The sequence below is a fragment of the Desmodus rotundus genome, chromosome 4, assembly GCF_022682495.2.
Source record: "Desmodus rotundus isolate HL8 chromosome 4, HLdesRot8A.1, whole genome shotgun sequence".
Classification (NCBI taxonomy): Eukaryota; Metazoa; Chordata; class Mammalia; order Chiroptera; family Phyllostomidae; genus Desmodus; species Desmodus rotundus.
In genome coordinates, this window is record NC_071390.1 from 96,243,433 (window position 1) to 96,260,768 (window position 17,336).

The 17,336-nt window shown below is 39.6% G+C and overlaps 1 protein-coding gene across 2 annotated transcripts in view; it reads right to left on the reverse strand.

Moving 5' to 3' along the window:
• The window catches only part of MANBA (mannosidase beta), a 112,162-nt gene that overhangs the window by 63,638 nt on the left and 31,188 nt on the right, over positions 1-17,336 (reverse strand). For both annotated transcript variants that reach the window (XM_053923080.1, XM_053923079.1), the window contains exons 6-7: positions 11,718-11,893; positions 10,720-10,830 (exon numbers count right to left, since the gene is read on the reverse strand). In XM_053923080.1, the coding sequence (XP_053779055.1) occupies positions 10,720-10,830; positions 11,718-11,893 (287 nt within the window). The remainder of the gene's footprint in view (positions 1-10,719; positions 10,831-11,717; positions 11,894-17,336) is intronic.

The window sequence follows — 17,336 nt, forward strand, 5'->3', positions numbered from 1 at the left end:
CTTCCAGCAGAAATGAGGTATGTACTCCAAGAGCCACGTCAATAATGTTCATAGCAACATTATTCAGAATAGCAAAGACTGGAAACTATCCAAACTGCAACAGCAGTATGTGTGATAAGAGGGAACACTATACAGCCATGTAAATAAACATAGTAAAGCTATACACAACGGCATATTTAAGTGTCAGAAATACAATGTTGAACCAAATTAGCCAGAACCAAAAGAATATATACTATGTGGTTCCATGTATGTAAAGTTTAAAAACAGGCAAAAACAAGCTGTAGCGTTAGACATCAGGAGAACGGATCTTTAGGAAGGAGAGGTGGGTGAGCCTTGCAAGGAGCGGGGGCTGCTGAGGTTCTGGGCTAGTAATGCTCTTTCTTGACCTGGATGACAGCTCCATGAGTGCTCATTTTGTGATCGTTCATTACGTGTTTCTGCAATGTTCTGTGTGCTTTTCTGTGTAGGTATTATACTGCACAATAAATAAAGAAGAAAAAGAAATCCCAGTCGGACACATTCCCGCCAAGTAAAGGCTGGAAAGCAATAAAACTAAGAGCCTCCTGCCAAGATGCAGATAATGATGGCAAGCCGCAGTCAAATTTCTTGCTTGCAGAAACACTGGCAAATCTGAAATCATCTGAAACACTAAGAAATTTAGGACTGGTAAGAAACTGAATTCCCTGGAAGGGTGAATTAGATATTATCTCTCTCACCAATTAAGCATTAATGTGTACCTTTTATCTAAATATCACAAGCAAACATCAATTCCTGAAACTTGCAAAAAAGTTCCAAATTTTATGTCACTCTGGTGTCTTCTTTGGGGGAGGCAAGAGATCATTCGATCCAACCTCTATCATCCCAGTCAAATGGGCATAAGTACTATTTAAAGTTCCCACTGCAAATGAATTCCTAGATGCCTCGGTTACCCACTCTGATATAAACAACCTCAGCTACCTCATCTCCCAGCCTCTCTGGGGGGGGGAGCCTCCATCTCATATGCTCTACTTCCTCCAGGCCTATCCTACTGCAGATGAATGGGAAAAGGTCCTAAATAACAACTTAAAGCTTTTGCAAACATGTCCCGAGCTCTCCTGGAAGTTAAATTATCTTATTCCTTTGTCCCCTCTCCTCTAATCACTTCCATGGCTCTCCTCTGAACCTTCTAATGAGCAGAATGCAAAGCTGACTAAAATGTCACAGTGAGGTTTTAACAGGCGAAATAAAATAGTCCCTTAAAATTCCTACATAATATACCATTATTGCTCCTATAACATTTTAGAAATAAGAAGATAATTTCAAAAACCATAGCAGAGAAAGATGCTCAGTGTTGGACTCAAGCCTTTATCATACAAGGGATTTAATTAGGATGTATACAAGCAGGGTAGGCAGGAAGCCCAGAAAACAATTTCAAACCAAACCACATCCCTATGACACCTGGCAAAACACCATCAAACCAGCCAATCATATCACAACCACAAATCAACAGCTGTTGCAAAGTGAAGGTATTCTGACTCAGAAAAAGAGACAGTTTTCAATCTCCCTGGGCCCTCAATGCTGCCTCACAACCCTAGCGTGCTGCCTTAGCCCTCTCTAGCACTTTTCCCACAGTGGCTATCTCAAGGCTTCATTTTCCTCAAATTTCGAAACTTGCCCCTCTCACCCCACCCCGTTACTCTCAGCAGGCAGCATTACATCCTAATTCCCAGGAAAGAAAAAAGTAATCTGACCAGATGAACTCCCTAAAATTTCTCAGGTTCATATTTTCCTCCTTAAACTCCACTGAAAGAAGAGTTTTCAAGTCCCACAGAAAGAAAATATACCTGAAGTGGTCCTACAGAGTTTCAAAATCACCTCCCTCCGCAAGCTCTGTCATTTCGTCCCTGGGACAACAAAAGCAGAGCCCCTCATCCCCAGTGAATCCACCCTCCCCTGCCTTACCGGGCACCTTGCCCTTGCAACAGTCTCTCTAGTTTTGAGCTGTTGTCAGTCTTTCCCCATCTGCTGACCCTCTCCCACCAGGATTTTGTTGTGTTACTTTTCATTTTCTTAATGATGTCCTATGTGTTGAAACAACGTCAAACGTATAGAAAATAAGCAATGATAGTACAAAGAATTCCCGAATGCCCGTCATTCAGAGAACCCATTCAGGTTCTGGTAGTTGCCCAATGACATTGTTTATGGGAAAAAAAAAAAAAAATCAGCCACTGCACCCAGCTGTTACATCTCTCCAGCCTCTTTCCATGTAAAATAGTTCCTCGGTTTTTCCTTGACATTTTTGAAGATTACAGTAGATTGAAGTAGATTTGAAGATTTTTGCTAACGGAGCTCAGTTTGGGATTGCCTGATGCTTCCTCGTGGTTTGATCTGGGTGATCTGCCTTGGCAGGATGAGCACAGAAGGGATGTTGGATTCTTCCCGTCGCAGCTTGATGGGTGGACACCAAGTCACTTTGTCCAGTTGGTGGTGACAACCTTAATCACTCAATCAAGCTGCTGTCTGCTGGGTTTCTCCACTGTGTTTTCTTTCTCCGTTACAATTAATAAATATTTTGTTGAGAGATGCTTTAGTCTATAATAAATGTCCCATAGTTCGTGCTCCTTTACCCTCCAGTTTTAGCATCCTTTCATATCTCTTGCCTGAATTACTTATAACTATGGTAGTTATCACATGATTTTTATTCTAGTTCTATTGTTTCTGCTACATTTATTAGTTGGCATTCCACTTTAAGGAATAACTTTCCTTTTTCTCATTTACTTATTTGTATCAGTGTGCACTCGAGGATTGTTATTATGTTAAATGGGTTATAATCCTTTGCTACCACTCTTCACTTTAATGCTGACATTCTCTCAGATTTGGCCACTGGAAGCACATTAAACTGACTCCTGTGTCCTCTTGACCTGGTCCATCATTCTTGAGTAGCTTCTTAACTTTCTAGGTAGCAAGATATTCTAGGCTCCAGCCCTCAACTCAGTCATTTCCTTAACAGCCCTCTTAGTAGAGGGTGGTATTTAAAAACTAAGATTTGAACACTATCTGATCATTGCTACTGGAGCGCCACTATTTCCAGGCCCTCTGGGAAGGCCTGGTAAGAGCTATACATTTACATCTCTATTTATTTCTATGTCTAGCTACATATACTAAAATTCATGAGTTCACACTATTAGCTCAAATTGCAATCCATTCTAGCATTCTCCTTTCCATATGTACACCACCTTTCTCCATTCACGAAAAGCTGGCTCTCAGTACTTGAACACACTGCACAGTCCCCTCTGTGCAGCACATCTCCCGACCCCAAGCAGCCATCATTACCAGCTGGCTCACGTGTGGCTCTCATCAAACATTCTTCAAGAGATGCCTGTGCTCACTGTCTCTACTTCCTCACCTTCAGTCATTCCTCTGCCCTCTGCTGATTTCCATTCTGGTCAAGGTCACCAGTCAACTCCCTGTTGCCAAATCTAAAGGATCTTTGTAATTCTTTTTCTAACTTGAGCTTCCTACACCATTTAACACTCTTTGAACATTCTCTGCTTTAAAATACTCTCTTCCTCTGGCTTCTGTGACTCCCCCACTCAAACTGGTTTTCTACCTCATTGGTCATTCCTTCTTAGATTCCTCTATGGGCTTATTTTCCCCCTCCCATGATTACTTATTATGATTCCCTGAGTTAGCTCATCCCTTCCATGGCTACTATTATCTATATTCTGTTGACTTACACATCTATAGCTTTAACCCATATGTAATGCCTGAGCTCCAGACGTATATAATGAAATGCCTGTCAAATATTACTCCTTGAGTATCTCTCAGTCGCTCCAGACAAAACAAACCTCACACAGAAATAATTTCTGCCCTATCACACTCCTCTAACCTGCTCTTCTTTCAGAGCACTTTAACTGAAAAAACAAGACTGCAAACTGCTCAGGGGCCCAAACCAGCAATTTAAGAACCATTCTTAACTCACTCTTCTCTCCCATTCCCGAAGCACCAAGCCTGATGGTAGTATTACCTTCTAATCTCTCCCAAATCTATGTCCTCAGCAATCCTATAGAGCAAGCAAGCATCATCTTGTGTCTGAATGACCACCATCATCTTCCAGCTGGCCTCCCACTCCTGTCACTTCTCCAATCCGATCTACACAATCTTTGGGAAACTAGTATGATCATTGCTCACTCCCTAAAACCCTTCAAAGAATCCCCATTGCCCTCAGGACAGCCTAGTTCCTTCACGTGGCTTACAAGGCCAAGCACGATCCTGCCCTAGCCTACCTTTACAACATCATTTTCAAACAGGCACATTGCTGTTTCTCTCACCTCCACAAACACACAATGCTTCTTTGAGTCCCTGGGCCTTGACATATTCTTGTCCTCTGACTTTGCTACATTGCTTGGTCAAATTCTACCTATCCCCCGGGACACAGACATCACCTTCTCTGGGACTCTTCCAAGAATGCCTCCACTTCGTGGTTCCATAGTACTCTATAGTTCTCTAGAATAAAGTGCTTGTCACACTTTATTGCAATTGCTTGCTTAATTATTTAATTTCTCAACCAAGTGATTAGCTTGATTATGATCTCAGAGAGAAGTGGAAGCAGTGTCTTACACACTGCTCTATCACCAAAGCCTAGCAAAGTGGCTGAAACATATGAGAGCTCCCCAAGTATTTAGTGAATAAGTGAGCCTCACAAATAACAAACTCTACAGCAGCCACAGCCAAGGGGCACATTTCACAAACAAGCACTAACATGAGGCCTGGGGCAATACATCTTCCTTCCCTCCTGGTCAGAGTGGCATTTTAATATGCTGCACCCATATTAGCCTGAATGAAAAAGAATTATTTCCTACAAACAAACAAACAAGAAAAAAACATAGAAATTCCCCTTCTTTCTCTCCAGTAAGTTGGAATGAGTCATTATTTTTTACACTTTCATGAAGGTAACAGACAACAAAATGAACATGTGAGAGAGCTGAAAGGGTTAGAATAAATGTTTAGGCTCTTTAGGCAGCTCTAGAATATTCTCCCTGTGTATGATAGGAACACACACATACTCACAATGTCCCAGAAAATACAGAGCATGATTTCAAAAAAGAAAACTAAAAAATGAACTCCTGAAGGGCATACCTGCAAACTTAGCATGGAGTCTGGCCCACATGAGAAGTAATGCGAAACACCAGCGGGGACCCCAGAGTACAGCCCAGCCAACTACAAACACCAAAGGCTGATGTCGAGAAAGGAGGAAATCTATGAAGGAGACTAATACCACTACTAATTATTATACACAATTATAAGCTAGACCCAAGTTACCTCATCTTTACAGTCCAATGTTACATATAAGGAAATGGTATGTGAAGGACTAAAGAGGTAACCTACAGCTACTAAATAGCAAAGTGTTGCTCTGCCCAATTCTTAGTGCTGTATCCCATACCGGGCAAGAGCTAGGAATTTCTTTACACTAATGTCAAATTTTTCCTTTCACTATCCTCTAGCTGAGGTTACCATATGGCTTATTTGTGGATTTAGAGGCACAACAGGTGGTTGTGGCTTCAGGGAGAAACATTTTTACTGTATTTTTTAAAAACACCAGTCCTGATGGATGGCAGCTGGGAGGGAAGACTGGTACTTCTCTACAGGTGCTTTGGAGGACAGGGGCTACTTTTCCCCACTGTCCTCTCTAGGTAGCTCCAGCTCCAATCCTGGCTCACTCAATTTTATGATTTTTTAAAGAGACATGGAGAGGCAGTTTTATGTATAATGACTTACAAGACGTTTTATTCCAAAAGCAGAACTCAAGTCCATTGTTTGGAAGAAGGAATTATGAAGCTTGCGTATCATTTTGCCTTTCCCAATCAGAGAGGCTGAGGATACAAAGCCAACTATGAGAGGGGGAACTGAGGAAATTCTATGCTCAATGGTAGGAACTTCAATGCCTGCTTCCACTAGACTCCCAGAACAGTAACAACCAGTGTTATACTCCCCAAGCAAGAGCCTGGAGAATGTGCTCACTGGCAAAGCCAAACACGTACACACATACACACCACATGCACATGCACACACACAAGATCTATAGCGACTGACATGTGGGCATCACCCCATGACAGTGTTGCTTTCCACCTGAATTCCAAACTTTGAATCCCATATGGGGCTTCTCATCTGCATGTCTGTGCCTTAATCTTCAGCGTGAATGGACACCAAGGATGAACAGACATTCAAGGAAAGTCTCTAACGGGGGAAACAGAGACCAAAACAAAGAGAAGAAATAAAGGAATGTGGACAACAAAAACAATGCAGAGAAAATACTCATAATAATTAATATTCTAAGAAAAATGAGAAGATATTATAACCATAAAATACAAATAGGATATAATTTTTTAAATAAAATAAAAAACTTTTAAGAAAAATTTTAAGGGAGAAAATAAAATACCTAACTTTAAAAACTGAATATAAAACCAAGTAAATCTCTCAGAGGACAGAATAAAAATAAGATGAAATATAGAAAAGAAAACTCTAAGAATATTGCTCAGTCCAGAAGGTCTAACATCTGATTAATAATTGTGCCAGAAAAACAAACAAAAAAAGATAATAAATGAAAAATTATTTTAAAAAATACAAGAAAATTTCCAGATTGAGTTTCTACATCAGAAGAGCTCACAAAATGACTAGCACGACAAAAATCTACTCATTTTCAAAGTTTCAAATTTTAGATATCAGAGATAAAGAAACCCTAATAGTTTCCAGAAGCAAACAAAAACAATTCTATACAAGAAAGCAGAAATTAGAATGTAAGTATATTTCAAAACAAAAATACTAACAGCTAAAAGAAATGATTTCAAAATTCTGAAGGAAAATGAATTCCAACCAAGATTTCTAAACACAGCCAATCATCAAGTAACTGTGAAGATAAACTTGATATAATATTTGCTTATTTACAAGTTTTCAGTGTCATTTTCCACATACCCATCCTCAGGAATCTATTGAAAAAAGTGTTTCACCAAAAGTGTAAAGTTAAGAATGAAAATGAGAAACATTTTCTCATTTGTCTAACAAAATAGGGTTCCATGTCTAATCCAGGAGAAAGATGAGGGAAATGCCTAAAATTCCTAGAAGACAGATGAAGGTAATTCCTAGAAGACAGATGAAGGTAATTCCTATAATGATAATAAAAACAAAGTTCCAGGACAATAGTTAGGTATTAATAGAAGGTCCAGAGAGTAACCAAACAAGATCAAAGAAATGAGAAAATGGCCCTAGGAGAGTTTCAAGAAATAATAAAAGTTAAAAGAATAATAACAGTAATAATAAACAATGGATAGATTACCTAATGACTACGGCTATATTTAAAACTTATTTCAAGTACATCAGAGTTTTTGTAGATGATGTTAAGGAAAGTAAATAGAAAACAAAGAAACATGAGGCAATTATTGACTCTAAGGAAAACAGAAAGTTGCACAAAAAAGGAAATAAAATTTTAGTACACCATGAGGTTCAGCTTTGAATACTATTTTCATGATATAATCATGTAAACACTAAATACTGAGTTAACAAGCATGGCCACTCACTACATATAAGAGAGCTACATCCGCCTCCTCTAGGTTAGAAGTCAATTGACAACATAAAAGCAGCAAAATTAGAAAACATCCACAGACGCATGTTACTTGGGAAAATAAACAGCAAGAGAAATAAGTAAAAGTTAAAAAGTAGTGTTTCTAAGGAGTAGGAAATAGGAATAGGAAAGGCTGGGCAAGGGATCTTATTTTTCATTTAAAACTTTTAATAATATTTGAGCTTTCAAATTATACATATGGAGGGGGGGTTGGGTCAGCAGAAGAAACTGCGGGATTCTTAGGCCTCTCCTGTTAAAGGGCCTCGCACCGCAAACAGACTTACTCAGACTCACTCTGAGCTCCAGCGCCAGAGCAGCACCTTAAAGAGCACCGGTGTCATACGGGGTGGAACTGAAGTATCTGGCATCAGGGCGAGAGCTGGGGACAGTTTCTTCCCAGGCAGAACTACAGACAGTGGCCACTGTATCTTGTCTGAGCCCTTCCCCACACAGAGCCACAGTGTGGCAGCACCGTATCTGAATCTCCTCCATCAACCTGGCTCACAAAGCGAGCCCCACCCTCACGATTACCTAAGGGTCCACCCCATCTGACTTATCGGCCCACCCAAGCTGGTAAGAGTGGCTTTTCCATATGAAGAGCTGGGCTATCCACAGGCTTCCAACCTTCCTAAAAATCACTCAAACAAACAACAGCTGAGCGCAGACCCCGTACCTCTTACTGAGTGGCCTCAGGCCCGGCACTAGCAACAGCCTTCTCCAGATCGCTTTATAGCTTATACCAAAGGGCCCCAGACAGAATACAGGTGGAGGCTGATCTCGGCCTGCACCATCTGGGAAACTCCAGAGCCTGCGCACCCAGCAAACAGTTACAGAGCATGTCGGAGCACAACCCAACCACCTCCACAAGCCACAGAAGATGGTTGGTTGCTAGGCAGGGGTCACAGCCAGTCCTCCCAGCTGTCTGGACTAGGTAAATCCCTCCCATTGACCTGCTAACAGCAATCAAGACTCATCTACAAGAGGAGGAAGTACTCAGCCCAAATGAAGTGCACACCTCAAACACACAGCATGAGAGAGAAGGGAAGCTGTGCCCTGGACCCTATAGGATACCTACTAAATTAGGCCACACTACCAAGATGTGGAGTCAAAGCAGTTCTACCTAATACATAGAAATAAACACAGGGAGGCCTTCAAAATGAGGAAACAAAGAAACATGACCCAAATGAAAGAAGAGAACAAAACTCCAGGCAAATAACTAAACAAAATGGAAATAAAAATCTATCAGATGGAGAGTTCAAAATACTGATTAAAAAGATGCTCAAGGAACTCAGTGGGTACTTATTTCAACAGCCTAAAAAAGACCCAGGCAGAAATGCAGGATACACTAACTGAAATAAAGAACAGTTCACAGGGAATCAACCGTGAAGTAGATGAAACCAACAATCAAATCAATGATTTGGAAAATAAGGAAGAAAAAGACATCCGACTAGAACAGCAAGAAAAAAGAATCCAAAAAATTGAAGATAGTGTAAGCAGCCTCTGGAACAACTTCAAATGTTCTGACATTTGTATCATACGGTTGCCAGAAGGAGAATACAAAGAGCAAGAAATTGGAAACCTATTTGAAAAAATAATGCAAGAAAACTTCCCTAATTTGGTGAAAGAAATAGACATACCAGTCCAGGAAGCATAGAGAGCCCCAAACAAGATGGATGTAAAGAGGCCCCCTCCAGACACATCATAATTAAAATGCCAAAGGTTAAAGATAGAGAATCCTAAAAGCAGCAAGAGAAAATCAGTTGGTTACCTTCAAGGGAATTACCATAAGACTGTCAGCTGATTTCTCAAAAGAAACTGCAAGCAAGAAGGGATTGGCAAGAAGTATTCAAAGTGATGAAAAGCAAGGACCTGCATCCAAGATTACTCTATCCAGCAAAGCTATCATTTAGAATCAAAGGGCAGATAAAGTTCTTCCCAGACAAGATAAAGCTAAAGGAGTTCATCATCACCAAACCATTATTATATGAAATGTTAAAGGGACTTATTTAAGAAAAAGAAGAAAATCAAAACTATGAACATTAAAATGGCAATAAATACATAACTATCAACAATTAAATCTAAAAAACAAACTAAGCAAACAAGCAAAACAGAAACATCACCATAGACATGGAGAACATTGCAATAGTGGACCGTGGGGAGGGAGGTCTGTGGCAATGGGGGAAAAGGTGAAGGGATTAAGAAGTACTACAGAATAGACAGGGAGTTGTTAAGAGCAAATATAGGAAATGGAGCAGCCGAAGAACCTCTATGCATGACCCATGGACATGAACAAAGGAGGGGGGATTGCCTGAGGCGGTGGGGGGTGCTGGGTGGATGAGGGCAAAGGGGGAAAATTGGGACAACTGTAATAGCATAGTAATAAAAAATAAAATAAAGTAAAATTATACATATGTATTACTTTGATATAAAGTAGAATTTAAAGCCACTGTAGAAAAATATTTATAAACAAAATAATAATACTAGATTTATCAAAGTGACCACTTTATAAGTTATGTAAATGTCTATTCACAATATTGTACACCTGAAACAAATGCAATGTTATATGTCATCTGTAATTGGAAAATGTTTTATTTTTAAAATTAAATTATATAAATGTATAATTAAATTATATTAAAAACCAAAAAATATGTAAAGTCTGATCCATTTAAAAATATAAATGTAGTGGGGCAGTGGAGGTAGAAGAGGGGATGGGAGGCTAAACTGAGATGGAAAAAATAACATAAAATTAAAAAAGAAAAAAATAAAAATATAAATATAGCAAGACCTCAAATAACTTCATTTTGTTCCACATCATTTCACTTAACACGTGACGAGATGCCATAGGAACTTAACTCTTATTGTTATGAATTAGCCTTTTGTAAAACTGGATTCATTATACATCGTTTCAGTTAAGTCACATAACCTATTGATGATGTTAGTGAGTGCTTACTGGTACACACACACACACACACAGTAACAGCCTCTGACTGTTACTAGTGATTATTTCTGAGTGGTGGGGTTACAGGAGTCTTGCTGGTTTCTTTTTTTCATGCAAGGATCTGCATTTTTATTTCAACAAGAAATAAACCTTTTTCACAAAATATGTTAAAGTATTTGCTTACCTTAGCTGATTTTTTAATGTTTAAGCCTTTATTCAGTTTAACAAGAACTGTCATGTTGTACCCAGTCTGGGTTCCATGTCCATGAGGCCACCAAGTTTCCACAGTAACATTCTTTTGAGAAATAACAAAAGTCATTCTAAGTAATCTGTGGCATATTTCAGCAAAATAATATACTGATTCAGAGCACTATATTAATTTCTTAAGGAAATTCTAGGTTTTAAAACAATATAAATCTCCTTCCCTATAGTATGCCAAATTATTTCATAAATAATATTTAAAAGTCAACCTGCTAAGAGTTTAGCATGGATTAATTTACCAGAAGGGAAAGGAAAAAACAAAATAACATGGATATTCAGAAAAACAACTCTTCTCATTTCTATCACTCAAGCTAACATTTATTCTACATTCTTAACATTTAGAATTGGATTTTGAAGTTAACTCTTCTTTTAAGCCCAGAACAGGAACTTGTTTTAAGTTCTCACTTTATCTGAACAGTTGCTGAATGTTGATTTGCTTCATTCTTTTCCAGTCACAATTATCAATTAGAGAAATTTTAAAAAGGAAAAAGAAAAAGTAAAATCTAGCTTGCTTCTACCCATGAAAGGTCATGCAAGTAGAATTCTGCATGTAGAATAAACACCAATATTCAAACTAATTCACAAGTACCAAAAATAATCACTGTATTTAAATATAATGCTTAGAATGTATTTTGGATTTAGAATACTGCAAATATTGCAGAAAATTAAAATATAACACATCTGGTTCTTGAGAGAAAAGGATGCCAAATTTAACACATATATTCCATTTTCTAAATCTTAAGATCTGGGAAAATCACTCCTTAACTCACACTCATACACAAAAAGATATGAGAGGCTAAAAGTGAAGGCGAAAATGGAAAAAGTAAGTTTTTCTTTCAGACTCAGAGCCTCCTTTCTAACCATTTCTTTTGAACAGTATTGCTTTTCGTCTCACGCTTCTCAGAAAGTATCATCACTCACCTTGTTAATTTTCACAAAGAGCTTAACAATCCTTTCCCCAGGCTGAAGTTCAATGCTGTATGTCTGCTGTGTTTGCAATTTAGGGATTTCTACGATCACTTGACCAGAGACTGGCTTTGAGCTGACAACATCAAAAGAAGACTCTATTTCAAGATTCCACCCCTGAGCATGGTTATCTAAGGTGTAAAGAGAAAAGGAAAAGAAAAAAAAATGTATATATATATATAAAATATGCCAAGCATTTTCACTGAACTCCTTAGGATTCACTGAAGAAAAGACCAAAGCAGCTTCTACACTAGTAAGTTCTCCACAAATACTGCCATGATAAAAGGTTTAGTGGAAATTCTCTTTTAATCTTTAGTTTAATCCTTTATGCTGGAGAAGAATAATTAAAAGTATGCCTTTTACACATACTCTACTCTAAAAAATATTACAATCATAAGACATAAAAACTTTATAAACAGGGCACAAAGAGAAAAATACAAGTGAAAAGACAGCATAAATTTTCCAAAATTGATAAACGCTTGTTCCTTTTCATAAAGTAAGGTAAAAACACTGAGGATTTTAAGCCATATAATAAGGCATAAACTCAGACATATTTCAATTACTCAAGCATGAAAAAATAGACCTATATTTTAATGTAGATTATCTATCCAAGAAATATTTACTAAGAAATTTCCGTGTGCCGTGTATTTTGCTAAGTATGGGAATGAAATGGTTGACCAGGATGAACTTGGCCCTACCCTCATGAACTAAGTCTAATGGGACATAGACAAGTACAAAAGTGTAATAATATTAGGATGGAAGGAGTAAAAGGTTACTTTGAGAAAATATTCACGGGAAACAGCACCTAACTTACAGATGGTGAGAGAAGGCCTTTATGAAAAAGAGGTATCTAGCTGAGCCCAGAAGACTGCTTTAGCTACATTCAGAGGAAAACAAGAACTCTAGGCCCAGCAAAAGCAAGTACGAAAGGCCCTGAGTAAGAATGAGCAACGCCGTGACAAGGACATAGGCAATGATGAAGTGGTGAGGGAGACCAGCATGACTGAGGAGGTGCGCAAGGTCCAGCTCACGCTGGGTCATGTGAAGAGCCTGGCAACTTCACGCTGGATCAGTGGGGAGCCAGTTTTTCATCATAAAGGATAACGGCATCAGATTTGTATTAAAAAAAAATACCACAGTGGTATACCAGGATGCAAATGGAAGAAGCAGAGAGAAATGAAATTTCTACCTGTGCAAAAAGGGAAGAAAAGCGTCACTTGGAAAATCCAGGAACGGAGGGGAGGAAAAGAAAGGAAAGTGGGAGCAAGGCTGGAGAGCAGGGTTATGGGGAGAAAAGAAAGATGAGACAGCTGCCTAAAGAACGGGAATCTGGCAGTGGAGTTTGGGGATGGGGTGGAATGTTTCAAGAGGGTTTTGAAGTAGCATTTAAAATTATGTATGTACAATATAATCCTTTCCTCCATCATCCATTCCATTTACCAATGTAAATTAATATTAATTTGTTTAATATCTCCAGGACTGGATTTGTGTTTGAGTCTGGGTTTTTAAATAAGACACTATGGCAAAGCAGGCTTTGGACAAGAGCAAGGTAGAAAAGCAGACTTTTTTTTTTAGGCCACACAGGAGAAACCAGCGGTAATGTACTCAAAAAGGCTGGATGGGCAGGGTGTCACAGCCACCAACGACCACTCTCGTTCGTTACTGCCACAGAAAGGGGGTGCTGGTGCACTTCCGTTTTTATTATCCTGGCAAGAAATTGAGGGAGTGCCTGGTAAGTGGCTTCTGTTTTTCCTTCTGAAGAAGAGATGGGAGAAGATTATTGGCTGACAAGTACCTTAGGGACCCTTCTCTACGAATAAGGAGGGGACTGAAAACTTTCCAATTTCACCATCACAAGTTTGTATGTTGATCAATGACCAAAGACTTTACAACTGTCCTTCCTTCTGAACGTAGAACCACACCAGACCTGTTCTAAGAAGATCACACCACATCTCATCACTTGCATCTTACATCAGCCGAAAGTGTAGATGGATTTGATGCACACTGAAGAAAACCAAATCCTGGACTTACGGACTATCTTTATTTATTCATTGATTCATTCTTAGGAACACAAGTCAGTGAGCCCTAAACTAGGTTTGTTCTGATGCAGCCCATTTTTCAGCTTACCCACCCATAGTCTCCACATTTTTCCAAGACACAGAAAAATACATCAAGACAACCACACTTTTAGTTAAAGATGCTTTTTCCTACTAAGTATATACTACGTCTCTCAGTTTTCCTTTTATGGCATTTGCATTGTTTTTTAAACAGAAGTACACACTCCAATCCAAAGATGTTTATTTTCTAAAATATCCCTAAACCTTTGACAGCTACATAACCTTTAGATGCCTATCATAATTCCTCTGGCTTCTCTTATTTTAAGAAAGAATAACAGATCACATTTGCCAAGAACTTACTATGAGCCAAGCGTTGTTTCATGCTCTCAACATGTATTAACTTCTTCAAGCATCCAACATGGCTATAAGGTAAATTCTATTATGATCACCATTATATAGAGGAGAAAACTGAGGCACAGAGAAGTTAAATAACTTGCCCAAGAGCCTGAATAGGAACCAAGACAGTCTGAAATAGACATTATACACTTAGCCTCAGAGTTATGCCAATCTTACCCAAATAATTTTCCCAAAACCATGTCTCAAAGGTGCTCAGGACTTTTATAGTGGGGTGGGAGTCTTATTACATAGGGAACCATTTGTTTTAATGATATCAAGCTATGCTACACATCAAATACAGCCTTTGGCTAAGTCTTTAACCACAATAGCACAGATTCATAGAACTTGAACTAGAAGTACACTGAGAGATCACATAGTCTACTTTATGATGAGTGTTGGTTTCCTCTAGACCACAGGCTGGTAAACTGTGGTCCTTGGGCCAAATCTGACCCACCTCTTGTTTCATAAATAAAATTTTATTGCAACACTGAATCATGTTCCCCTATCCTCCAAAAAATCGTATGTTGATGCCTTAACCCTGCAATGTGATTGTATCTGGAGATGGTTTTCGGGAGGTAATTAAGTTTAATAAGGTCATAAGGGTAGGGCCCTAATCTGACAGGACTATGGCTTTAAAGAGATCGATCATTCTTTCTTTCTCTCCCCATCTGCCCCCCACCCATGCCATATAGAGGACACAGAGAGAAGGGTAGCCATCAGCAAGCCAGGAAGACAGCCCTCACCACAGACTGAATCAGTCAACACCTTGATCTTGGACTCCCAGCTTCAATTCAATTTCTGTTGCTGAAATCCCCCAGTCCATGGTACTTTGTTATGGCCACACAAGCAAGTTGAGACAACAGCCATGCTCATTTGTTTACATGTTGTCTTTGGCGGTATATGCACACCCCCAGCAGAGGTGAGTAGTTGCAACAAAGGCCATAGGACCCTAAGAGCCTTAAATATTTACTACCTGACCCTTTGCAGAAAAAGTTTGCTGATCCCCATGGTCAAATATTTCCCCCAAAAGATCATTCTAACCTTTCTTTAATATCTATGACAAAAACCTCTGCCTTCACAAAATAGGCTTCCCTTTTTTGCTAGGCTTGACTATTGTCAAGTCATTCTTTACACTGATTTGAAATCCACTTTTCTTTAATCTCCACCTAAACGTGTAAGTTCTGCCCTCTAGGCACCTCGTAGCAACCAGTAACAACCAAGTTCCGGCCGGTTCCTTTGCCACTGCCTATCACGTCTTCAGCAGAGGGAATTTGCTGCCTTCGAGGGCCTCTGGACAAACAGTGCAATTCCCAAAGGGCTGGCCAAATTCCCCAGTTTCTGTTGCTCCTAACATGGAATGTTCTAAGGCGAACCGGCACTCCTCTGGAGCTCATCCTGTTAACTCCCTTCGGCGCCAATAAATGGAAAAACTAAGGCTGTGGAATTAAAAATACAATACGAAGACTCACAAGCCTGTTGTGTCATCACCCGGTTCCCTACATCAGCATATTTTACCCTCTCCACTTCTTCCAAAGAGCTCAACTGTCTCTTCCAGATGCCATGGAGAATTTAAGTCTTCAAGTTTACGTTCATGAAACATATTTAGAATCTTCAGTAATCAATAATTTTCCTGGTATTACCTGTTCACTTTCTTTTCGCTTGCTAATTTTAAAATATATAATCCTATTTCCTAGTTAAGAAGAGCTCCCTTATAAATTAAGACCCATTTCTAGAATACAGCTCCCTATCCTAGCTCTCCTAGAGAATACCTCTCCTCACCCTACCCCTGCCCAGCTCTCCTGAAGTGGAATGGAAGATCATCTCAAAAATCAACAGAGTACTAAGAAGGAGAAGAGGAAAGAAAAAAAAGACTCTTAAATGACTCAAAATTCCCTCCCACAACGACTCCCTCCCAACTACACCAAGTTTTACATCCTCTCCTCACCCTGACTAATCAACTCTGGGCCCAAACAGGACGGGAACTCTGTATCAAAACAGGGCAGACAGGCCAGGCTGACCTGCATCTCTACAGCTTGAGGTCTCCCTGGCTGGAAGACTCAGTGATGTCCTAGCTGCTGTCCTGCTCCCTGCACAAGAGACTACAGTTGACATTTGTTCCATGTAACCTCAACCAGCCAGGCAGCAAGCAGGGGATGGCAGATAATGTGCTTCTGCCACTGACTCATTTGCAGGTTTTTCCAAATCTGATTCAGTGAGTTTTCTTTAAAAATAAAAACAAGAACAAACACACCAGCCACCGTGAGTCTGACTTGGATGGGAATTTATAGGGAGAATTAGCAGCCAAACAGCCCAGATTACTGTGTGCTGCTTCTTCATGCAAACAGTCTCCAAGACGGCTCCAATTTGTGTACACGTGGCCAACATATTAACCTTTAGAATCCTCCAAAACATGCCGGCTCCTTTTATATTCCTGTACAGACTACTTTGTCAAGATGTGGCAGGGAAGAAAATGCAGCTTGATTCAGTTGTCTAAGAAGAAAAACAAATGTATAAGAAGACATGGAAGTAGAAAAATCAGAAGATGGCCGAGTTACATTAATTCACACGTGTCCATTACTAATGGCAATTGCAGAACTGATGGCAATTAAGCCTCAAGTATCAACGTCTTCATGTAGTCATATGTCTAGCTTCAAGAAAAAGTGGGTTCTTCTGCACTTAAGCCCTCCATCCGCCGTAATGCCGGCTGTGGTACACCAACACAGGGAGAGACCCATGGGATGTCACAGGCAGAGGAAACTTGGCGATCTCCTAGTCACTTTGCAGATGCGCTTGCTGAGGCCCGACTGCAGAACCTAGCTCCAAAGCCTCCAAGCCAGTGGACAGGGTGAGGACCCCAGTTTCCTGACTCCGGTGTTCTTTACCTTCCCTGCACCTCTCTGAGAGGTGCCTGCTCAAAAGAAGACACTAGCAGGCACACATACTGATTGAAACTGGTAGAAGAACAATGAGAAAAACCAAAAGCAAAAGTACTTTTTGCCTTTCAGAGTCCAAGTGTCAAATATATCCAATGTGAAACAAAACACTTGGGGAGACTGTAACAATAAAACGTTAGCCTCTTTCAGAGTGTCTTCGTAAAAAAGAGAGAACACAGAAATCTATA